Below are 22,654 nucleotides of genomic sequence, written 5' to 3' on the forward strand. Positions count from 1 at the left end.
ATTGAGTTTTGATTCAACTACTTGTTGTACACCACCACACCCCCCTCAGCTCGATCTCTATGGAAAAGGGGGAGAGAGAGGGAAGAGAGGATCCCCAGGGACACAGGACTAACCTCCTCTTGCAAATGTCCGATGTCGATTTCCCAGGGAGCTCCACGGAAGATTTCTGTGGGTGGTTCCCAGCCATTGCGGAATTTGGGGATGTAGGTGGGGATGTTCGCGTCTCGGGGCCACTCGGCTCTAGGACACAAAGTGGGAATATCAGGTGACATTCACAGGAATGTGTCTTTGGGAACATCCTCTCAAAGGAGAAGCAGGAGCATCAGGGCATCCAAGCATCCCCTCTGCCTGGGGAGCCTGGGGAGATGGCAGCTCTGTCCTCACCTGGATCTGGTCCATGTCTCCCCCAGGGAATCCCAGAGGTTTATCTCTTTGGGTGTCAGGTGCCCTCTCAGGAAATCGGTGGCATCTTTAGAAAGCAGTGGGCTGAGGACAGACCGGGCCAGCTCAGGGCCACCACAGCTATTGATGATCTGGGTCACACACAAACCACACAAAGAGGAGAGAACTTGCAACGGTCAAAGTGTCAAACCAGGGACACACAGAGGAGCAGGAATCAAAGACAAAGCTGATCCTTGGATCAGCTCAGTCACCTCAAGAAACACCAACCCAAGTCTTTGAAGTTCAGGGGAACATGAAATTTTTTTAGATTGGAGTCAAAGATCTGATCTATAAATGAGCTGTTGCTACAGACAAGTAAGGGTCACAAGCTGACACTTGAAAAAATGGAAAGTATCTTTCTATTCCTGTGTCCCTTCTGGCTCCTTTTCCAAGTTGGGATTTCTGCTTCCAAGCCTTTTTAGTGCAAATACTGAGCTGTGTTTGCCTGAAGGTGAGACCAGACAGATTCCCCGTAGGAACCCCAGCTCACTGCCCCTTTTGCTCACAGTAATGCTTTATTGATTGGATAGAAAAATTCATATTTGCTGGGGTTCCTGTATTTACTTTAAGCTGCAAACCAGATCAGAGGCCAGGAACAACCAGCATCACTTCTGGAAGTTCCTGAGAAAGCTGTGGCCAGGTGCGAGCAGTTTTCTAACCCTTCTGCACAATCTGTCTGCTTGTAAGTGTGAAGTAGAAATAAAATGGGAGTTCCCAGTGAGACCTGGGAATAAGATTTACCAGTTCCAGTGGCCCAAATAGGAAATGCACCAGCTCCGAAGCGCTGGGGTTCTGGATGTGCTTCCTCAGTTTGGCCTGGAAAGAGAAACACAGTTTAACTCTAACCTGAGTGTTCCTTCTCTTCTCTGTCACATGGTGGGAGTGTTGCTGGCTGATGAGAAGAGTAAGGGATGGAGGAGTAGGAATAATTTATTTTAATTTTGTGTCCATTTCTAATTCCTGATGAATTTTTGGATGCGTGGAGTACCCTCTCTGTTAAATCAGTGCCTTGGAAGGTAATTGTGGAACAGACACACAAAACCTTGGCTTATTTTGAAAGTCCTAGGGAGGAAAGGTCAGGGTTATGGTTGCTTCTGCCTCTTTCAGGGTTGAGAATCCCATTAGTTCTATGAATGAAAACAACAGGATAGGTGTTTTGAGGGTCCCTTTGCAATTGCTGACAAGGGAAAGTCTTCACCGAGCTCTTGCCTGTGGCAGCTGGAGCTGCCCTGGCCACTGAAAGGCTCCAAATCCAGTTGTGCTTGAGGTGAACTGTGGCAGAATGGAGGAGCAAACACTTGGGATTAATTTACTGTAAGAACTGGGTTTTGGTAGCAGCAATCAGCAGAGCTGTGATGAGAAACCTCTCCAGTTTGTGCTTCCATTCAAGATCCTTCTCCTGTCCTGGGCTCCTGGCACTGCTGCCATGAGAGACAGGCTCCCTGCTCCTACAGAAATGCAAAGCATTTGAAATGCTGAAGATTAAGCATTAATGTGGAGTGGGAAGTGAGAAACAACTGCTGGCAGCAGGGTGACCCAGTGAATGGGCACTTCTCAAGGACTTAGCAGCTATGTGGTGAGGAATGTGGCACAGATCCACCATGGAGTCCCAGCTTTGCTCCACGCTCAACCCTGGGCTCTTGCCAGGAGATAAACTGTTCCTTCTGATCCTGAGCAGGCACAAAGTATCCATATTTGCTTCTCAAAGAAAAGGCTGGAGCTTGGTGTCCTGCAAGCCCCATCTCTGGGGTTTCCTTATTAATGATTGCCCAGGAAGGAGCTTGGATGATGTGTTTGCTGGACAAGTTTGGTCACAACAGACAGAATTCCTGCTGCCTTATTATCTTCCCTGTCTCTTGTGTTTCACTGAGCAGAGCTGGTAGCACTGGGAACATCTTTATCTCTTTCTTTTCATCCTCTTCACAATACAGAGGGTCTGGCAGAGGAGAGAGGGGTCAGGAATATTGGGGCAATGGGGGACTTCAAACAGAGATTACTGTCAAGCAGAGATTCCCCAGGCCTGGATCTGAAAAGATCTGGGCACTGCAACCCTCTGGCTGCTCTGTCCCTTCCTGGACTTGGTGCTTCTAGTTTTGGTTTAACAGCTTGTCCCAGAAAAACTGCACAAGCCTGACACAATGTTTGTCCTGAGTTCTGAAGAACATGGAATTCACACTGTTGTCCCTTGTCAGTGTTTTCCATTCAAGTTTCACTTTAAACACTTACTGCTGGGATTCACAGGGAAAAGAAAGCCCTGTCCCTGCATGGGATGGAAACTCCTCTGTGTCTTACCAAGAGGTTAAAAGCCAGTTTGGTTTTCTGGAAGCAGTCGATGAACTCAGCCTCACTCGGGGGTCTTGCTCGGAGGGTCAGCATTCCCTCTGCCAAGTGAAGGGGCAGAGAAGGACACATTAGTGAGAGCATCCCCTTTGGGAAGCTTCCATCTGCCTGCCATGCAGAAGGCACAGCAGAAATGGGTGTTGAGACCAGAACTACTGAAAATCAGGGGTTCAGGGAAAGGCAAACTTCCTTTCTGTGCCGGAGGCTCTGCGTGCTCTGCCAGAGAGAGCAGCACCTCCCACACTTGTGTGCCTGGATCTGTGGCTGTGCCATGGCATCGATTGGCCTTGCTGGGCCAGGAGCTGAGGTGTCCCCCCCACCTTCATCCATGACCCCACTGTGCTCCCCGTTTGTTGTGGCTGCTGCACTGCACCTGCTGGCCCTTTCTTCTTGTTCTTCTTCCCTTTCTTCCTTTGGTTGAGCTGTCGGAATGCCTCTGCAGCCTTCTGGAGCCGGGCAACGAACACTTCAATGTCATCCAGGGTGCAGTTCAGGATTTGCTGTGAGGACAGAAACCCAAGGGACCAGTGTGAAAGTGAGCCTGGGCTGCACACAGCTGGGAGCCTGAATCCCAGGGCCTGCTGCATTTCCTGGGAGAATGCACACAAGTGGGCGATCCAGGCATGAAGTGCAGCTCAATGCATCCCTTTGCAAGCACAGAGCTGCTGGGCCTGGCTGTGTGCTGTCCTTACCAAGGGGACAAGGGACCCCTCCTAATGGACAGCTGGAAAATAACCCAAGTGGGATGGGGAGAAGCAGAGCTGGAATCAGCAGAGCTGCCTCAGGTCAGAGGACATTGTCACATTGTCACCACATTGTGATGCGGTGATGGAGACTTGCTTTTGGCCACCTTATCTTTATGCACAGCAGGTATCAATTGGAAAAATGCCTAGATGATGCATTAAATGTCTGCTCCCTGCCTCTGCTCCCTCTCCCTTGCTCCCTGCCTCTGCCCCTGCCTATGGACTGTGCAGTGTCCCTGTCACCCACCGTTTCCTTCTCAATCTTCTGTGCTAACATGGCGCGGGATTCCTCATGGTCATGAGAGCCAGAGCTTCGTCGGTCATAGTCTGCAAACCAGGGAGAGAAAAACAGATTTACTATCAGAGGTTGGAAATAGGCTCCATAAAAGACAGGGGTCCATGGGATGGTAGCTGCAAGCTTGGATGTTTGTTCTGGGTTGTGAGGGCACTTCAGGAATAATGTTTGTAACAGGTGCTAAATCACAATCATCCTACAAAAAACCCAACCCTAAGGCACCTCCTGGCTTCCAGAAGCCACACACCCAGTGTGGGGGGATATCCTAGTGGGAACAATCGCTGGGTTGGCCCCTGGTACAAAGCAAACGGTGTCAACTCAGGGCAGGGACATGGAAAGGGTCAGCACAGCAGGATCTGCCAAGTGGGAGAATTGGGGAGGTGTTTTGGCAAAGGACCATGACAAGTCCAGAGCATCTGTAAATGTGGGGATGAGGTACCCCGTCCCTGAGGACAGGTTTTGTAGGAAAAGCAGGAAGGTGTTTCATGGAGAAGGAATCTCAGTAAACAGGCATCACTCAAGACTTTCTCCTGTCTTCTGCTCTCCTGCCAGGCTCTGTGCACTCAGAGCCAGAAATCCTGCCTAGAGGAATTCCCAGCTCTGCTGATGTGAGCAGCCTTGGAAGGGCAGAGGTAAGAGTGGCTGCTTTTCACCAGAATAGAGATGTTTATTCATGGTCCAGCTGAGAAATAGAGATATTCCTTTTATGATGCAGAACTGGGCCTGAAATAAGTTCTCCATTCAGCAGCCAGAGCAGTTGCTTGGCTTCAGAAGCCATTCCAGCAAATTAGTGTTTTGGATGTGTTATAGTATCCTATTACGTGTTTTTGTTTTCCTTGAAACTAGAAATGGATTCTAAGATAAGGTGGTAGGATAGGCAGGAGTAAAAAATGCTTACAGTTTGTTCATCACTTTGATCTTTTGTAAGAGAAAGAGCTTGTTTCTGTTCCTAGGAACTTCATTCTGTTTCTTTTTTCAAAGCAAAGTGCCAGGTTTTTCCAAGCCAACTCAAATGGGCTGAAGTCAGGATGGTTTTGGAATCAGACTTTAGATGAGCACATAAGAGGGGTGTTTAGATCTGCATTTCCACACTTGACTTTACAAGAATTCATGAAAACAAGTTGATTTTCAAGGGTGAAATCTTGTCTCCTGTGAAGTCAGCAGAGCCAGGAATTTGTCTTTCTAACCAAATGTCTTGTCTATACATTTTAAGATCACCAATGCCTGGTTCAAATTGCATGTGATGGCTTATGAAGGGTTTTTGGTTTTTTGGCATTTCTGTATCCCCCAAATAAGGGTGTTGTTACAAGGAGTTTCTGGGAGATTTTATTTGTTGAGCAGAAGATGCCCAGTGGGTACAAGACTTATTTTCACCACAGAGCACTTCAGGAAAGTTGGCTGTCTGAATTAATTAGTCTCCCATCCCCAGGACAGACTTCCTGAGTGCTCCCAGTACCTGGATCATGCTGGGAAGGAGGTGCCACCCTGTTCCTGTTCATTGCTGAGCCTCGCATGTCATGCTGGATTGGGATGGGAGCCGGTCCTTGAGGTGGGGGGAGGATGGATTGTCTCTGCTTGATCTTTTCCTGGTTTGCCCTGCAAAGAAAATGACACAGAACAAACCCATCAGTGGTGGCAAATCCCATTTCCAAGAGACTGGAGTGTGACTAAACCACTGGAAACAGAGGTTTATTGTTGCTGCTCCCAGCTGTATCCCGCAGCACTTACTTGAGTGTCTGTGGCCGTATCTTCTTCCCGTGCTTGTGGTCTGCCAGGGCACTCTCTATGTCCTCATGAACCATCTCCGCCTTAAGGATAAAACAGGGATGTCTTTAAGGGCTTGGCTTTAGGAAGGATTGGAGGAAGGGCGAAAGGGCAGACAGCAAGCAGTGTGTTTTGTTCTGTTTCACAGCAAGCAGGAGGGCTCTGCTTACCTCCACCTCGTCACAGTTGAAGAAGTGGATGTCAGGTTTGTGCTGCTCAGAATCCTGACACACAAGCAGGAGGATGGAGGAATAGCGCATCTGATTGAGCACTGTCTGGCAGTGCTGCACTGTTGGCAGGGGAAAGTCCTCCAGCTCCTCCTGCAAGAGAAGGGGGAAGGTGTCAGGCAATGGGGAACTACTGAACTGAGAGGGAATGGTGCTGTGCAGGAACTCCTGGGATCCCTGGGCTGATCTTCCTTAATTTGTCATTGCTAAAACCATCCTGTTCCCATGCTGCAGAGTGACTCTACTCCAGGAGAGCATTTTGGTAATGATTCACCCTTGTTTGTGTTCCTGAGAACCTGTCCTTTCCCAGGCAGAATGGAAAGGGCACTCACTGCACCCCACACTTCAGTCTGGGGTCAGTCCCACAGGGCTCCAGGTACCTGTGTCTCACAGTCCAGCAGCCGGATGGACTTGTCGTTCACTTGCAGCAGCATCTCCTGTGTCCAGATCTTCTCTTTGGAGTTGAGCAGGATGAGTTTCCGGATTGCATCATCCACTGTTGTGATGGACTCACTCTTGTCCATTATGAAAGTGGCCAAGTGCTGAAGTTGGGGAGAGAAAGGAGATAAAAACAGATGGAAAGTGTTTTTTGGGGTGTATAAATTGGTGATGACAGCATCTCTAGAGGCTTCAATTACTGTTTGTAGTTTCTCAGAGCTCAGGCATGAAGTTGTTGCTGCACAAAACAGTTTTGGTCATTGGTACCAGCCTGGTCGTGGCAGTGAAAGATTTGGGTTTCATAATGGGTTTTCATAACCAGTTTCACCACTTTTATATTACTCTCATCAATTCCAGCAGCCCTGATCCCTGTCCAGCAGGGCAAATGCTTCACATACATGAGTTACTCCCCAGGCCCCTCTGAATCTAGCTTGGAAGTAGAACTACGGCAGTCAAACCATTGATTTGCTTGCCAAGCTATAAAAGCACTTGTGTTTTGCTTGTCTTGTGTAGCAAACCTGCTTTGTGTGGGATTTGTGCCAGGCAAAGAGCTCACACAAACCATGGGCAAGTGTTGGTCCTCTGTGCCAAGTGGGATCCATGCAATGTGTGGGGTCCCATGCTCTGGGAACAGCTACTCTGAAGAGCTTCTATGCTGCAAAGCCTGCAGGAGCTCCAAACCTGGCAGCTCACTCTACCCCAGGCCTTTAAGCCCCCCTTAGGGCTGGGGTTACCTTCTCCCCAAAAATACCCAAATCAGCCCTCATAGGAGTGAAAATGGGTGTTGCTGACTGTAGGAAAGGATTTTTTGCTGCCTGCCTCTGTCCTGCCCTGTGGTTTTGCTTGGTTATCCTGGTATTCCTACCTCCCTTCACCTATCCTGTAAACCCAGCCCATGGTCTTTTCCCATCAGCCAGGCTTCTGTGCTGTCCTCCCTTCCTTACCCACCCTGTGTGAGCACTTGGCCAGGAGCAGCTCAGCTACAGCACAGCCATCCAAGCTGCTTTCCCATCCCTGCTCCAACTGCACTCTGAAGTGTGTGGTGATCCAAGCCTTGCACTTGGAACCTGTATGTGAAGAGTTTGTGTAACGGGGCAGCACTTGCAGCTTTGGTGGGCCCCAGGGACTCCATGGGAAGGGAGTGGTGGGCAGGGAGGCAGCTGTGGAAAGGAGAGGTGTGTCACATCCAAATGTTGTGTCCCCACCAGCAGAGGGTGAAGGCAACTCCGCAAGTCCAGGTGAGCAAGTGCTGCTCCCTGCAGATGGAAGAACTGGATGTGTGTGCCAGCAGAGGGCACTGCAAGGCAGGAAAAGCTGGGACTCCGAGCAGCCAAGATGTTTGCCCAGCTGTTGTCCCTGGGGCAGAGACAGCACAGCCAGGCCACATGTTCAGGTGATAACAGGGAAGGAAAAAAACCTCAGTAAGGAAAAAAAACCTCAGGAAGGAACAAGGTTCTGTTTCACCTTGTTCTTTTGTTGCCCAGCTATGTTCTTGGTAAGAAGGGAAGGGGAACGTGCCTGACTGTCAAAAAGCAGCTGAAGCTTTTCCCTGTCTTTACCAACTTTCTCCAGCAGAGAAAAGCAGTTTTTTGCATGGTTAAGTTACAGGCCTGACTAAGCATCTATGCAGTCCAAGGGCCTGCAGCCCTTGGAGGCTTATAGGGCCAGATCCCAGGCTTTTTCTCTTGTCCCTGGAGTATTAAAGGCCCATCCACCAGCATGACCCTCTCATCCTGGTTTCCTTGCTCAGTAGGGTACAGAGCAGGTACTTCAGCAGCAGTGGCTAAGCTGAAGAGCCAGGAGCAGATTAACCCCTGGAGCAGGAGAATCACATAGTGCTGCAGGTAGAACTGCCCTAGGGGGCCAGGGACAGCAGTGTGGCCACCCAAAAATGGTCCTGCTGGGCAATCAGAGTTTGTGGGGAGTGCAGCAGTGAAATGCCTGCTTCTCTTTGATGCACACATCCTGGTTTCAAAGCAAGAGCTGCAAAAACAGGGGGTGTTTTAAAGCAAGTCCTAAAGTGATGGGAAATTTGTAGTAACTGGATGTGTTTTGCCTGGCTTTTCTCCCCTTGATCCTGTATCTTCCTGCTTTCTCCCAGTGATCAGAAATAACCTAGAATTAGGGATCAAGTAGCTTCTTTCTGGTGCTGATGCACTCCTGAGCTGATTCAGTAACCCAGTGGGTTGTGTCCACAGTTGACACGTGCATCAATGGGCCATGGAGGAGGATGATGAAGTTGTTGGGAAAGAATTCCTTTCTCCTTGTAAAAGCCCAAGTAAATGCAAAGTGGGAAGCAGATTAAGAGGCAGCAAAAGCTGCTGCTGCTAGAGCATGTCCTGCTGTGGGACTTGGAGAAGCTGTGGATGTTGGGGTCTGGCACAGACCAGATGAACCTGAGATGGATGTGTGCACTTGGAGCACAGAGCCTTGGATGGTTGTGAGGAAGCACAGGCAAGAGCTGTTGCTGCAGTTGGCTTCACACAGGGTGGATGCAGGGAAAGGCTTGGATTTAAAGCACTTGTAGACCTTGCAGAAAATCTTTAAACATGCTCTTGGGCATTAGGGCTGTATAGGGTTTGTGGTGACCCCTGTTAGATGTTTTCCAAAGACTGGAGGAAGGAGCAGAGCAGAGGACAATGCAAGGCCCACTCCTGTGTTCATCAAGCAAAGGTATGGGGTGAGGCACTGTCTAAATAGAACTCCTGGCAGGTGTGTGAGCTGAAAGCTGAGATTAGCAATGCAATCACGAATGAAAAACATGCTGGGTGTATGTTACAGTAATTGTAAAATAGTGCATGGGAAGGTATTTGCCAAGTCAATTTTATCTGTGCAGAGGTGACAAGCCCTTTTCTTTCAGAGCAGTGAGGGTATGGGTTTACTCAAGATGACAGGCATTTTTATCTCTTTTATTATTTTATCCACCACCTTTACAAGCTTCATAAATTCTTTTGCTGTTTACTGTTCAGTCAGTTTTCATGGAGGGGAAGTTACTTTTCTGACTAAATCATTAGAATATTTTTCTGCTTTCCATTTTCTGTAGATATGGGTGGATTGAGAGGGAGAAGCTTGTTGCTGTCTTTGTTTTATCCCTTAAAACCCCTTTTCATCCAGATAGACATTCAAATACAGCAACTTTTATTAGAATGGGCAATGACTCCACCCACCATTAAACTTTGATCTGATTACTTCAAAGGGTATAAAATGCCTCCTGTGAGGAAACCTCATTCTATCTCACTGCCTGCCACTGCAATCCTGTTTGCCTTGGTCAAAGTTCAGGGGAGAAACTCACAAATGGGTGGCTTATGGCATAATTAATAAAGAATTAATTTACATGTCACTGTTTAAAGTCCCTTCTCTGCATCCATGAGTGACTTCTGAGCCACTGAGTTGGTTTCTCCAATGGAAACCAGGACCTCTTTCCAAACAGGGACTTTTCAAGTCTAAATGTAGGCTTTCAAAGGGCCCCATCTCCTAAATATGAACCTGAGGAAGTGTTTTCCTGTCTTGCCTTGCTCAGTTTTCAGTGATGCATGGCCCAACCTCCTCCATGGAGTCCTGCACCACCAAGTTGCATTACAGGAATTGCCAAGCTCAGGATGGCCCGGCTGGCTTCTCTTTTTGGGATGGGTGTCTGTGGCAGTGGGAGGTGGATTTGGCATATTGCCTGTCTTGTGTGAAGGCGTTTGTGTTACCTGAGAGGACACAGTAGCTGAGGAGAGCTGAAAGCTGATAGTCCATGTGGTCTCTGTTGCTTGGAAAGCTAAGTTCCAGTAACCACCATGGGAACTCTGCTTTTAACCTGTCTGTGCTGATCAGAAGGGCTTAAAGCACAGGGTGACGGGACAGACAGCGTTTCATGCTCTCCTTCAAACACAGAGGAGGGAGAAGACAACAGCTTCTCCATTTCCTCTTTCCTTGTACAGAATTCCCCTTGTTTATTGAAATCTTCTTTCCCCCCCATTCTCCTTTACTCAGTGACTTGAGACTTTAATGGTAAGGAGGTTCCCAACTCGCCCTTGGCCTCCTAAAGGTCCAGAACACAGGGAACACACTGCACTACAGGCACCTATCACTGACCTCGGCCTCCCAGCCCCCTAGCACTCTGTTGTGTGTGCTCACCTGGACGTGGTACTGGGAAGTCTCGTGCATAATGATGTTGGAGTTGGAGTATTTTTTCCTTTGTTCTGTAAGAAACAAGAAAAGAAGCATTGGTTGTTTTTCTTTGGATCTGAGAATTACAACTCTTTCTCACAGTCCCCAAGCTTCCAGCTCGGGCTCCGCGGGCACTGCCAGCAGGTGTCTCTCCAGAACAAGCATTGCCTTTCCTTGAGCTTTGCCTTGGGGATTTCACCTAAGAGCTCTTGGCCAGCCAAGAGCTTTTAAATCGAGCTCCTCTTGGTGCACGGGGCTGAGCACAATCCTGCCCATGGCTTGGGGAGCGTACTGAGCACCCGGAGATATCCCAGTGATAAGGAACATGAAAAGATGCCACTGGTCTTCTTTGGAGCCTGGCAAGGGTGGGTAAAAGTTAATGCAAGCTGATTTCTAAAGCTTTTTAACACTTACCCTAGCACTCTTTAGGCTGTGCCATCAGATTGGCAGGACATACGAGTACTTCACACTTGTAGCTCCATGTCTGTGGCCGAAAACACAGCAGTGTTTTGCCTCTGTGCCTGACTGCTGACAGCCCTGCAGTGGTGGATGTTCCCCAGTAGAAGTGATTTCTTGATTTGTTGGTGGGAATATTGGCAGAGGCATTAATGGAGACTGCAGGGCTCTGAGCCTGTGTCTCATACACCACCAGCACCAGCTCAGAGGTGGAGTGAGGATGGTTCAGGGGAAAGACCTCAGACACCCAGCCCAGCTCCCTGCTCAGCCATTCCAGAGTGACCTTGAATAAACAAATTAATATTGCAGCGCAGCCCCTTCCCACCTCAGGCTGGCAGGAAAGCTCAGTGGCACTTTCTGGTTGCTGGGGGCATTAATTGCAGTCTGTCCTACTTGCAATGTGGGGCAAGGTCTGGGATAGGGCACAGGCAGCGCATCCCACAGGGATTTGGGGCTGATGTGAGGCACTTTTTTCCTCTCAGTAACCTCAATTTCCTCCCTGAGCATTTCTCATGTAAATAGATGACACTGATGGAAATGAGAACACCGCATTCATGTGGGATGGAGACAGATTTGGGTTTTAAGACATCCCATCCCCTCCTTTTCCAAAGGGAGTGGAAAAGGCTGAAGTGGGTGGTCTGGAAACAAAGGGAGTTTACATTCGGACAGGCAAATGTCTCCAGCCCTGAGAGGAAGGGTGAGGAGCTGTGTGGGGAACTGGTAGTCCCTGAGGGAGGGAAGGAATACCAGGGGGATGAGGTTTCCAGTAGGAGGTTAGCACAGGTCTGTGTTCCTGGTAGGAAAACAGCCCATGGAGCTGTAGCAGTGGTCAGGGCAGCAGCTGGTTGCCCTCAGACTCTCTGGGATCCCTTCAAATGCCTTTTCCCCTTCCTCCAAGCTCAAGGAAGCTGCACGTGTCACAGTCAGGGGAGATCTCAGTAGCACTGCTGAGAAAATCTTCAGAGAAGCCCTTGGAAGTTTTGGGGGCCAAAACCTCAGAACTCTGCATAGCCCAACTTCCCATCACCTGCACTCAGTGAGTGCAAGAGAGCAAAGGCCTCTTTAGCCCTTTGCAGCCTTGTTCAGACAGCAGCAAGCCCTGGGACAGGGAGAAATGCAGATGTTTCCCCTCTCTCTGTTGATTTTTCCCTGGGGGAATTTCTGCATTACCTCCACAAGCCACAGAACTAGAACAAAGTGCCTCTATTTTGTCTCCCGATGTCATTCAAGTGATGTCCCAGAAGCTGCCCAGGGCAAGAAATGGGGTGTTTCTGCATGTTCTCCTGAAATCCCTTCTGTCTCCTTGGCTTCTACCTGGCCCCCACACCCATGGAAATTTTTAGTTTTGTGTTTCCTGCTGGCATCCGCTAATAAGACCACGAGGTCTGGAACCAGCCAGAGTTTCTGGGGACAGCAGGGTGCCAGAACACCGAAATCTCCTTCTTTTCTAGCACTTGGGTTTGAATTAAACCCAGGAAGAATTAAAGAACCAGGCTGCCGATCATGAAAGAGTCAGATTTGGGCCACATCTATCCAAGGAGCGTGGGTGCTTTAAAGAAAATGAGTGTTTTTTGGTTTATTTACTCAAAACAGTGTGGTGAAATACTGCAGGGCTTTCCAACATGCATCATTATTTGTCTTTGATTAAATTTGGCTCTGGTTGGGCTGGGCTGATCCGAAAATGCTTTTAGGAAGAAGTTCTTCCCTGTGAGGGAGCTGAGGCCCTGGCACAAGTTGCCCTGAGAAGCTGTGGCTGCCTGATCCCTGGAAGTGTCCATAGCCAGGTTGGGCTGGATTTGGAGTGACCTGGGACAGTGGAAGGTGTCCCTGTCCATGGCAGGGGATGGAATGAGATAAGCTTTAAGGTCCCTTCCAACCCAAACCACTCTGGCATTCTGTGAATGATGCCTATAGCAAAATCTGTGGCTCTCTGACTTCTTGATCAAGGGGGATCCTTTGCCTTGCCCAGGTGAACTCCCTTGCCAGCCATACCTCAGAAGGCAGGTCAGCTGTCCTGTGTGGCTCCACCCTGCCCTTCTGCACAGCTTTGTCCCTGACCTGCTGAATTTTGTATGAGTGCACGCTGGCCTGTTAGCAGCAGCAGCAGCAGGAGAAGCTCATTTCCTCCTGCTTCATCTGACACCTCACACCGGGACATTTGGCATTTCTACAGTGTCCTGCAACAGGACCTGGGCACCTTCAGGTGTTATCTGACCCCTAGCCTGGCCCCAGGATGTGGAGAATTTGCATAATCCCTATGTGATAGATGAGCATTGCAGAAATATAGTGATGATTTCCCCAAATTAGCTCAAACACCCATCTGCACCTCTGTTTATCTCCTGCTATGACCTTCAGAGTCTGTGGCAGTGAAGGACTCTGGATATAACACAGGCAAAGGGCAGGGAGAGCTCCAGGGCTGTGGCACCGGTACAGCAAACATCCAGAGGTGATAAAGCTGGCATGAACCCGCAGTGACCACTGTCCTTTTCCCCTTTTGTCTGCCAAGAGAGCCAAAGAGATGGGAAAACAATAGAGCTTTGCCCTGTCCTTTTTGTGTCTGGCAAGGAAAAAACCCAACTCGTAGCATGGGTATGCTGGCAGGTGCTGGTGGGATCCCCTGTGGCCTGAAGAGCAGTTGTGCTGATCCCAGACACTTGCTGTATGTATGGGATGGGGAATCCAGAAAGCCCTGAGTGCCTTGAGCATGGATAACATGTGGGATAACATGCACAACCTCTGGCAAATTGTCTCATATCTTGCCTCTCAGGGTCTGGATCAGTGATCCCTAAGACAATCCTTTGAGGGGAAAAAAAACCCTATAAATGGTTCTTTAACAGAATTCACTTCAATTCTCTACTAACCAGGTAGCTTTAATCTTGCCTCACACCCAGAGGAGTGGGCAAAATGGCAACAAATGTTATCTACCACTGGTATCTTACAGTTAAACAGTTCTGTGGGAATGGTGTTTCCCACTGGCACCAGTGAGGAAATGGGAAGAGCTGAGACCACTGCAGAGGTACAAGGTGGTACCTGAGGGCTCAAAACAGTGCTAGGCTGAAATCCCAGTAATGATACTAAAATCTTGGCAGGCAGGGAAAGAGTCCTGTTTGGCTTTATGTTAAGGAGTGGAAAGGATGAAAGAGAGTAATAAATCAGGAAAAAAAGCAGGATCGATGCACATCCTGGAGGGCTGGGGTTATCAGCTTGGTCCAGGAAGCCAAAGCACATCTTTAGTGCCAAGTTCCCTCCCCATTTCCATGCAAAACCTTATTTAGCAGGGAGCTGGGATGTGGCTGTGAACATTCAGTGAGCACAGGAGATCAACTAGCGGGATAAACTGCCCGTGGGCCCAGCTTACAGCTGGGATAATTGGTTAAGGTCTCTGGGAATGCTGAGCAGTGCCAAGGAGGGCAGGAGCAGGCTTGTCTTTCTCCATGCACAGCCTCTGTCAAGCCAGAGGGGCACAGCACCCCCAGGACAGCCTGCCAGTGGCCTCTTCCTCCCCTCCAGGCACATCCTTCTTTGATTAATTAGTTTTACCACACAGGATCCTACCTGATCCTCCCTGTCCCTCCCCACATTTGTTTACAGCTGTTTCTGGGCAGAAGGCACAGCAGAAGACAGGGGGATGTATGGACAAGTACAGAGCAGTCTCTGAGGAATGAGAGGCATTGGATTTGTTCTCCCTGCCAGTGCCATACCAAGGACCTCTCCTCCATTCCCTGAATCACACTGCTGACCTCCCCAGCCTCCACATCCATTACAGCAACCTAAGGGAAGTCCTGGTGGTTACTTCTGGAACTTGCCAGTTCCTTATATAATCTCTACGTTATCTATACATTATCTAGCAGTGCACACACTGTTTATAGGAACCTGCCAGCGTAGTGTGAGCTGCTCTGTGCCAAATGGCAGGTCAGGACCAGCCTGCTGAGCAGAAATGGGGCAGCAAATGCTCTGTGTGCTCATGGCAGCCACAGAAACCTGCCAGGCTGGCTTACAGAGCAGCAGTATGGAATAACCTCCATTCCAGGATCCCAGCCTGGGGCCAGATATGGCACTTGAACACAGCATCTGCCAGGTTCCTGCTTCCTGCTCCAGGTTACCCAGGGTTAGTCAAGGATCTGCTTTTGGGCCTTGCACTGACCTGCTGTGCCTGAGATACCTGACGGGGGAGAATCTGCAGGTCCTGCCTTGCTTCTTCCCTGCTCTCTCTGGCCAGCACAGAGAGAGCTCCATTTTGGGATATCTTTGCAGTCTAGGGAGCATCAAGCTCCCTGGGTTTGCTGTTAGATCTGTGGTACTTGCTGAACTGCTGGAGCTGGTCTGTACTGGCGCCTGTGGCACTGGGAATGTCTGCCTGGTCAGCTCTCCCTCATGGCTGTGTGTGCAGATGGATCTGGAAGCTCTTGGAGTGAATGAACAGCTCTCATTGAGGTGTGAATGGGCTGTGGCAGCAGGGAGCAGTGGCTCCGGGTTCCACACGGCTGAATTCCTGCTCGGCACGCTTCATATTTGCCACAGCTCAGCCCCAAGTGCTCACATTCCTGCTTTATTAGCTGAAGACACAACCCACTCTAGGAAAGCAAATAAAAACCTGGCACAGCTCCTGGGTTGTGCAAGGACTGAGTACATGGAGGAACAGTGTGTGTTTGTGTTCAGTGTGTCCAGCAGGCTGCTTGGAGCAGGATAATCAGGGCATTGAGAGCTATAGTTCACCAGTAGAGATATTCCCTTTTGCCTTTACAACCAGACCTGGAAGAAACCTGCTAAATTATTTTTCACCAAAAAGCCCAAAGTGGTGTTTTCTCAGCTTTCTGTAGCTGGTAATGACATTTTTTGAATGAACATAATAAGATTGGGGGAATCCTGATTTAATTAATTCGCTTTCTTTGAATCTTGAAAAAAATTCATAATGAAAAGTTCCTCCTTTTTTTTGGTTGTTATTTTTATGAACTATCACAACTTTAGTTCCCAGGCTACTTGGGCATATCCAAAACCCCATTTCCATTTAGAAAAAGGTTCCTCTGTGTGAGCTCTATGCAGTTACTCCATGAAAGGTGAAAACTTGTCCTTAGCAGTTTCAAGGTGGCAGAGAAAAAGGGTCACTGGAGATGCTGAACAGCATCAGAGGTGGGAGATCCCTTTCCACAGCATCCCTGTCACTAACTGCCATCCCAAACTCCTGGCCAGCAGCACCTGGAGCAGTGTCTGCTCTTCCCAGTAGCTCCAGTCATGGCTGAACTGAGCCAATGTGTTCCCTGTCTCACCCACCACTGGGGCTTCATCTGCAGGAACCAACAGGATTGTTGACTTCCAGTTTTTCTTCCAGCCCTCTTTCCAGTTGGTGTATTAAGTAAGTGTCCGAGGCATTGAATGGAAGGGTCACCCACACACATAGTGTCAAAGGGGAGCAGGGTAATCTGAAGCTGGAATCTCAGGTGGGAAAGGGGATGTGAAGAAGGGAGCTGGAATGGCACCAAGGGAGCAGGGGAAGCACAAGGGAGTTATTCAGCGCTGGCAGGAGGGGACAGGAGGAATTAAAGACCTGGGCAAGAAGGATGGATCTCTGCTGAACCTCAGGCTTTTTCTCCAGTATGATGAAATCTTTAAAGACATGACAGTGAGTGGCACTGTTCTGAATCCCTGTGGATTTAGGTATGGACCTGGTCATCTTGATGCAGCAGTGTGGCTGAGCAGGCTTGGCAGGCCACTGCTCCTGCCAGAGCTGTCTCTTGCAGGCAATACCAGCGTGTGTTAAATCCTGCACAAATCCTCTCCTAAAGGTTGTAGGGAAGGAACGATCCCTCCGTGCTCCTGTCAATAATGATGTGACAGCCATGTGGCCTCCAGCTGGGATTGTGAACAAGCTCATGCTTTGGGCAGGGTGTGGGAGAGCCAGCAGCAGGGAATTACAGTCTGGGCACTGTGGGTCTCATCTCAGAGACCTCTCCATGTGGCTGGGGCTGGAGGCCCTGTTGGGATACAAGCAGATCTGTGAGATCCCCAGGAGTTGGTTCATGACCATTAAAGGTAAGTTGCTTCCTCTCCACTGGTGTGTTCTGCCTGGCCAGTGCCAAGCAGCTGCCTGTGGCTCAGGGGTGATGCTGGCACCAGTGGAGCCTCTCTGCCCGTGGCTCCCCAGGGAGATGATCCCTGTGCAGGGCCACACTGGGCAGGAAGTGGCTCCTCTCTTTGTGACAGTGCCTCGTGTCCTGTTACAGCGCCGCAGCCTGGCTTGGGTTACGGGTGTGCAGTGTCAAGTGATTGGAATCAGCACTGTGCTTCTCCAGCTTAACTCATTGCTCCAAAAGCCATTTTCCAGCCCCGTGCCCTATCAAGTCTGGTTCTTTCCCAGAAATGAGTGCATGGAGGGTGGGTGGACAGGCTGGAAGCAGCTGGCAGGGTCTCACACACCCTGGAAGGAGGCTGAGCACCGCAGGGACAGACAGCAACCAAACAGAAATGAGCTGCTCCTCCCCACAGCCCTATGAGAAATCACTGCAATCATCAAACTGCCCTGAACTTCTCCTGCTATGCTGCCTAATCCATCAGGAGAGCCAGCCAGCGCTGTTTGACAGCTCTGGAAGCAGCTGAGGGGAACACCCACAGAAGCCCACTGAGAGTCACCTCAGAAAGGGGTGGCAGCAGCTTTCCTGCTGTGGGAAATGCTGTGCAGAAAGAAATACTTCCTGCCAGTCCTTCCATGGGTCCTGCTGGAGCCTGGTTTCCCCCCCTCAGGCTTTCATCTGGGCTCAGAACAGACGCCCGTAAGCAGAGAAGCAGCCTAATTTATTTATGGTGTGCATTAACATTTATTCAGCTGGTGGCTGTGTGGGGAGAGGTGGCAACCTGAGAGGGGCCAGCCATTCCCTGCTGCCAGCTGATGTGGGGCTGCTCCCTGCAGCCACAGACTCCTCCAGAATGTGGAGCTGAACGAATGTGGTGCTGTTTTACTAAGGGGGGAGGAAAAGATGAGTGTCCTGCTCCCACGAGAGCCAGGAAACTCCACTGAGGATGGCAGAGCAGCTGGAAAGCATATCAAACTCTGCTAGGAACAGAACCAGGGGAGGGTATCTTGGGGTTTTAAGTCAGTTTCATTGTAGAATTCCCTTTGGTCATCTCTCCTCATCCCTCTGCGCTCACCACAGTGAAGAATACACAGTGGTAGGCAACATATTTGGTGATCAAAGCAATTTCAGCAGGCCAAATGTGACACCAGAGCCTTCCCCACCCATCAACAGCCGTGTGATGAGGCTGTGTCCTATGAGGGCCTTCACACTATGCCCTGGAGGTCCCCCAGAGTGAACCTCCACCTTCACCATCCAGGTGCTTTCCTGTGCACAGCCTGAAGCTGCTGCTGTGTTCCAGCCTCACCCCAACAATTTTAAATATCCCTCTTCAGGGTCTCCCCTGAGGTGAGTTTAATATTCCCAATAAGTCCCTGTTGATACTGGGGACACCTTGGCCCTCAGGTAGCACTTTTGTACCCACAGTTGGCACCCCTGTCATGTTAAGCCAGTATTACTGTAGAAAAAGTATCTTTAGAAAGGGAAACCAAAGGCCTTGTTCATTTAGAAATAATATTTAGACACCTGTGTGCATTGGAGCCATCATAACCCAGAGAGCTTTAAATGAGTGGATGCCTGTGTGCTGGGAATTTGGGAGTCACTGCTCTCACTTCTTGGAGGTCTGGCAGCGTACACAGGCTGAGGGTCCAGCCTGATTGCATGGGAGGAAAATAGAAATATGAAAAGTCTTGTCAGCTCCAAACATCCCTCAGCAGTGTTGTAATCACATAATCAAGGCCAGCTTGGCTTGGTGTGATTTGTTTCATTATGAAACATAATTCTCCCTGGAATTTTAGTTCTTGCTTGCCCTCTATCCCCAAATGTGCCAGCTCACAGCAGAAATTAATGCTGGGGGAGGGAGGATCCGAGTGGGAAAGAGACCAAGACATTTAAATATTGGTTTACACGTGCTGAGTGTCTTTTGCTGAATTAGCGGGTGGGTTTCAAGTGCTGCCAAGCAAAATCCCTCTGGATGTGCTCATGCCAGGGGCTGGACTGGCCAAGAGGCACTGATTTGTGCAGGGAATCAGAGCTCAATCTGTGTTTCAGTAGTGGCAGGGAAATAGCAGGCAGCTGCTTTACTCCTCCTGAGGATTTGGCCCAGGGACATAGAGTCCTCATTTCAGGTTTGCTGGAATTTGGTCAGAGAGGTCCCAACCCTGGTGAATTTGTTTTTGAGGTGTGTTCATACAAAAAAATGTGGAATATGAAATTCTGTGTTGAAAAGTGCTTATTTGAGAGCTCTGTTTGTTTCCAAGGCAGTCTGTCAGCCTTTCCCTGCAGTGGCCTTTGTGGCACAGGATTGAGGGGCGCTCCCTGTGCTATGGCACCATTAGATCCCCCTCTGGAATTCTGGTGGCTGGAGCCCTGGGTTTCCTGTACCCATGGGTGCCAGCCTGCAAATCTGCTTGGCTTTAATCCTGTCGTGAGCCCCCAGGTTCATTTTTACACATCTCTGTAGGGCTGTTTACCTGGAACCTGCAGCCCTCCTGCTCCTGACAGGATGTGCCAGTGTCAGTGCACAGACAAAGGAATGTGCACTGCCTTGGAGGCAGGAGGAGTTTGTCTGTACTAACATCCCTGTGTGCACCCAAAATTCCCACACCTCATCCTTTTGCTTCTTTATCATGTGTCCTTCCATCTCCAGAAGTGACTGCCACAGTTCAAACCCCTGCTTGGCACCCACCCACCCTGCAGCATTCAGGCCACAAACAGCCAAATTTCTGCTCTGCCATTATCCTCATGTTTCATTTCTTGGGAGTGAATTGACATAAACAGTGGCTTTGTTTAGCACTAAATACAGTCCCTGCCATCCCACTTCTCCCCAGGTGAGGCTGGCCTCTCTGAACACTGCTCCAGGCCACTCCACATAGATAAACCTCCAGCCTTGGGCAAAGGGAGTCACTTCTCAGGGACAAATAAATCACAGTGGCAGTTCATAGCCACCAAAGACAATCTCTGATCAAGTATAAGATCCCTAAGGAAAAGCACACACAGTCTGTTCCTTCCCAATTAAACCATCAACCAGGTAAATCCATAGCTCTCAGGTGGGAGAGCTGGCAGGCTCGGACACCCCAAAAACTGCTTGTGTTAGCCCAGACAACCTCCAACTTCTTACTCAGGAAATAACTGGGGGAGGTGATTTCTCACATGATTTATGCTTGCTCTGCCCACCCCAGAGGCCACATTTTCACCTGGGACACTTGGATCTGCTGAGATCAGGAATAACTGTCATTAATACCTAAAGGTGCTGAACCCAAACAAGCTGCCTCTCAGACTGTGCACAAACACCCATCCTGCCCATTCCCTGCACTTCCAAAGAGCCAAAGGGCATGGAATTTTCATGGTTCACTAAGTAGTTAGAAGAGGATAATCATTAACCTGCTGAGGACAGTCTTTCTTTTGTGAGGCCCTTTATCAGGTGATCTTGTTAACAGACCTGGGGAGGATCTGGGTAAGGGAAGCAATGTTCTGTTCCCACAAAATCCCAGCTGTCCCCAGTGTGGGAGGTGTCAGCACAGATGTGAAGTGTCTTTTTGCTGCCAGGTCAGGCCAGCCTGTTGTGTATGGAACTCTGGATTCACGTGGCTTTGACTGAGTTCCAGCCTAAAGCTCCCCAACATCCACATCCAGCTCTCCAGAGGTGCCTTTGCCTTGGGAAACTTTGGATATGTTTGCAGGCACGACTCACCATACAAGTCCTTTGCACTCAGCTTGGAGGCTCCCTCGGCTTTGCCCATGCTGCCACTGAAAAAGGAAGAAGGTACAAATCAACCATCAGCTCCCAAATATTTTTTAACATCAGTTTTCACACAGCAGCTCTGCAGTGCCCAGAGGACCAGCCCTTCCCTTCTTTGCAAAGCATTTCCTTGTGGGCCGTGCCGGTGGCTCCGGTGCAACCCTACCCGTTATCCACACCACAGGCACATGTCACTGAACCCAGCGCTGGAAACAGGACACGGAGCAGCCCAGCCAGGCCTGTCCCCACTAGAGTTACCTTCACAGTGTCCCCTGGAAGAACAGCACTCCGGAGGGGCTGGGTTAAGGACAGCAGCTCCCAGTGTGCCGTAAGTGGGAGTTACAGGGAGACCCCCTCCATGTTATCCCTGAGTCCACCTGAACCTGAGGCAGTACAGGAGCCAAGGTGATGATCCCTTCTCAATGGATATGTTGGACATGTACCCCTTGAAGGCAGGTGCTTGGATATAGAACATATCCCATATAAGGGAAGGTGGAATTGTGTGAAAACAGTTGAGTTTTGGGGTGTCAAGTCTCTAAGCAGCACATGTAGGGCCACCCCCTGTACATGGGTCATGGGTAGGAATGAGCACCCAGGAGATAACAAAGTTTTCTCTGGCAGAGGAGGAGCCAAGTGGGATCTGAGGTGCTGTGGTTGGGCTGTCCTGCACAGAGCGGTGAGCCCACGGGTGCCCAGGGGCTGCTTTGTGCTCTGTCACCATGTCCCCCCGAGGGCAGGCCATGGTTCGGGTGCTCATACCCAGTGCAGGAAGGAGGGAGAGAGCTGGTGGCTCTGGCTCCACTGGGAGGTTGCCATGGGCTGCTGGTGGAGAGGCTCCTGATGTCCCTCTGCTCTCTCCACCTAATGTGCCATTATCAAACCCCAGTGCACAGGGCAGGTGACGTGTGAGGCAGTTTCCAGCTTGTGAGGTGCCCAGGAGGGGTGAAACAAACACCAGGGACTTTGGGGATGAGCAGGACTGCTTGGAGTATCCTGAACGGTAGGAAGGTGCAGGGAGATCCTTACTTTGAGGAGCCAGGGTTGCAGTTGAGGGATCCCTTGTGACTCATGTTGCTTCAGAGGCCAGGCAACTGCAGCAGAAGCACAAGAGACAGGATCAGTGGTTATCGAACAGGCTCTCAGGTGATTTATCTGTGTGCATCCTGCCCTCCCTACCTCCAAGCTGGGGTCTCCAAGCAGATGAAGCAGTCAGGTGAGAACAACTCCTTGTTCTCAGTCACCTCTCACTGCTCCGACCTAGGCTGAAGGTGACACATCCCAGGACGCTTTTTCAAAACCTATTTCCACCTCTCCCTCTTGCTCTTCCATTCCATGTACACCCCAACTTTGTGACATTCCAACACATCTTTTTCCAGCAGCACTGTCCTGCCTAAGGTTAAACAGGGACTGAGGTGCCCTTTGCCTCCATGGTCTGTTCCAGATGCCTGTGCCCATGTGCTTATGGCTGTGTCCCAAGTCATTTTTCATGAGTGCCATTAGCTTTTGTTATGTGGTAATTTTAAGCTCTACGCCAGCTGTTAAATTATCTTTACGAGGGGATTGACCACATAAAGAAAAATGAGATAACTGAATGCTGCTCCACTGGCAGCTCAGGGATGAAGGAAAATGTACTGCAGTGAGTGGTTAGTGAAAGGCAGACTGGATCAGCACAGATCATTTTCCTTTTCTTTCCAGTGAAATTAGAATGTGGGAGAAGATGTGAGTGAGATCCAGGCACTGTTCTGACTGCAGAACTGCCAAGGGAAGAGAGACAAATCCTGAAAACAAGATATAATAAGATCTCAGGGAATTATTTGTTTTGGTATCCAAGCTCTTCACCTCTGCTGCATGTGTGAGCTGAAGGGAAGCCAAGGCAATGTCCTAAAATTTTAGTAAGTCTCTTTTGAAAAGTTTAGGGGCACTTCTGTGCCTGGGTCAGACCCTGCTTACCTCATGATAAGGTTGTCAGAATTCAAAGGTTTGGCTTT

At 49.6% G+C, this 22,654-nt stretch overlaps 1 protein-coding gene across 2 annotated transcripts in view; it reads right to left on the reverse strand.

Annotated features, from left to right (window-relative positions):
- The window catches only part of EPS8L2 (EPS8 signaling adaptor L2), a 48,186-nt gene that overhangs the window by 6,495 nt on the left and 19,037 nt on the right, over nucleotides 1–22,654 (reverse strand). For both annotated transcript variants that reach the window (XM_071428089.1, XM_071428090.1), the window contains exons 2-14: nucleotides 21,693–21,757; nucleotides 20,619–20,674; nucleotides 10,371–10,435; nucleotides 6,191–6,352; nucleotides 5,754–5,903; nucleotides 5,548–5,627; nucleotides 5,276–5,415; nucleotides 3,772–3,851; nucleotides 3,155–3,281; nucleotides 2,734–2,822; nucleotides 1,183–1,257; nucleotides 385–533; nucleotides 114–240 (exon numbers count right to left, since the gene is read on the reverse strand). In XM_071428089.1, the coding sequence (XP_071284190.1) occupies nucleotides 114–240; nucleotides 385–533; nucleotides 1,183–1,257; nucleotides 2,734–2,822; nucleotides 3,155–3,281; nucleotides 3,772–3,851; nucleotides 5,276–5,415; nucleotides 5,548–5,627; nucleotides 5,754–5,903; nucleotides 6,191–6,352; nucleotides 10,371–10,435; nucleotides 20,619–20,674; nucleotides 21,693–21,736 (1,344 nt within the window). In that variant the 5' untranslated portion in view covers nucleotides 21,737–21,757. The remainder of the gene's footprint in view (nucleotides 1–113; nucleotides 241–384; nucleotides 534–1,182; nucleotides 1,258–2,733; nucleotides 2,823–3,154; nucleotides 3,282–3,771; nucleotides 3,852–5,275; nucleotides 5,416–5,547; nucleotides 5,628–5,753; nucleotides 5,904–6,190; nucleotides 6,353–10,370; nucleotides 10,436–20,618; nucleotides 20,675–21,692; nucleotides 21,758–22,654) is intronic.

The sequence above is a fragment of the Agelaius tricolor genome, unplaced genomic scaffold (assembly GCF_023055355.1).
Source record: "Agelaius tricolor isolate 1412-34295 unplaced genomic scaffold, bAgeTri1.0.p SCAF_5, whole genome shotgun sequence".
NCBI lineage: Eukaryota > Metazoa > Chordata > Aves > Passeriformes > Icteridae > Agelaius > Agelaius tricolor.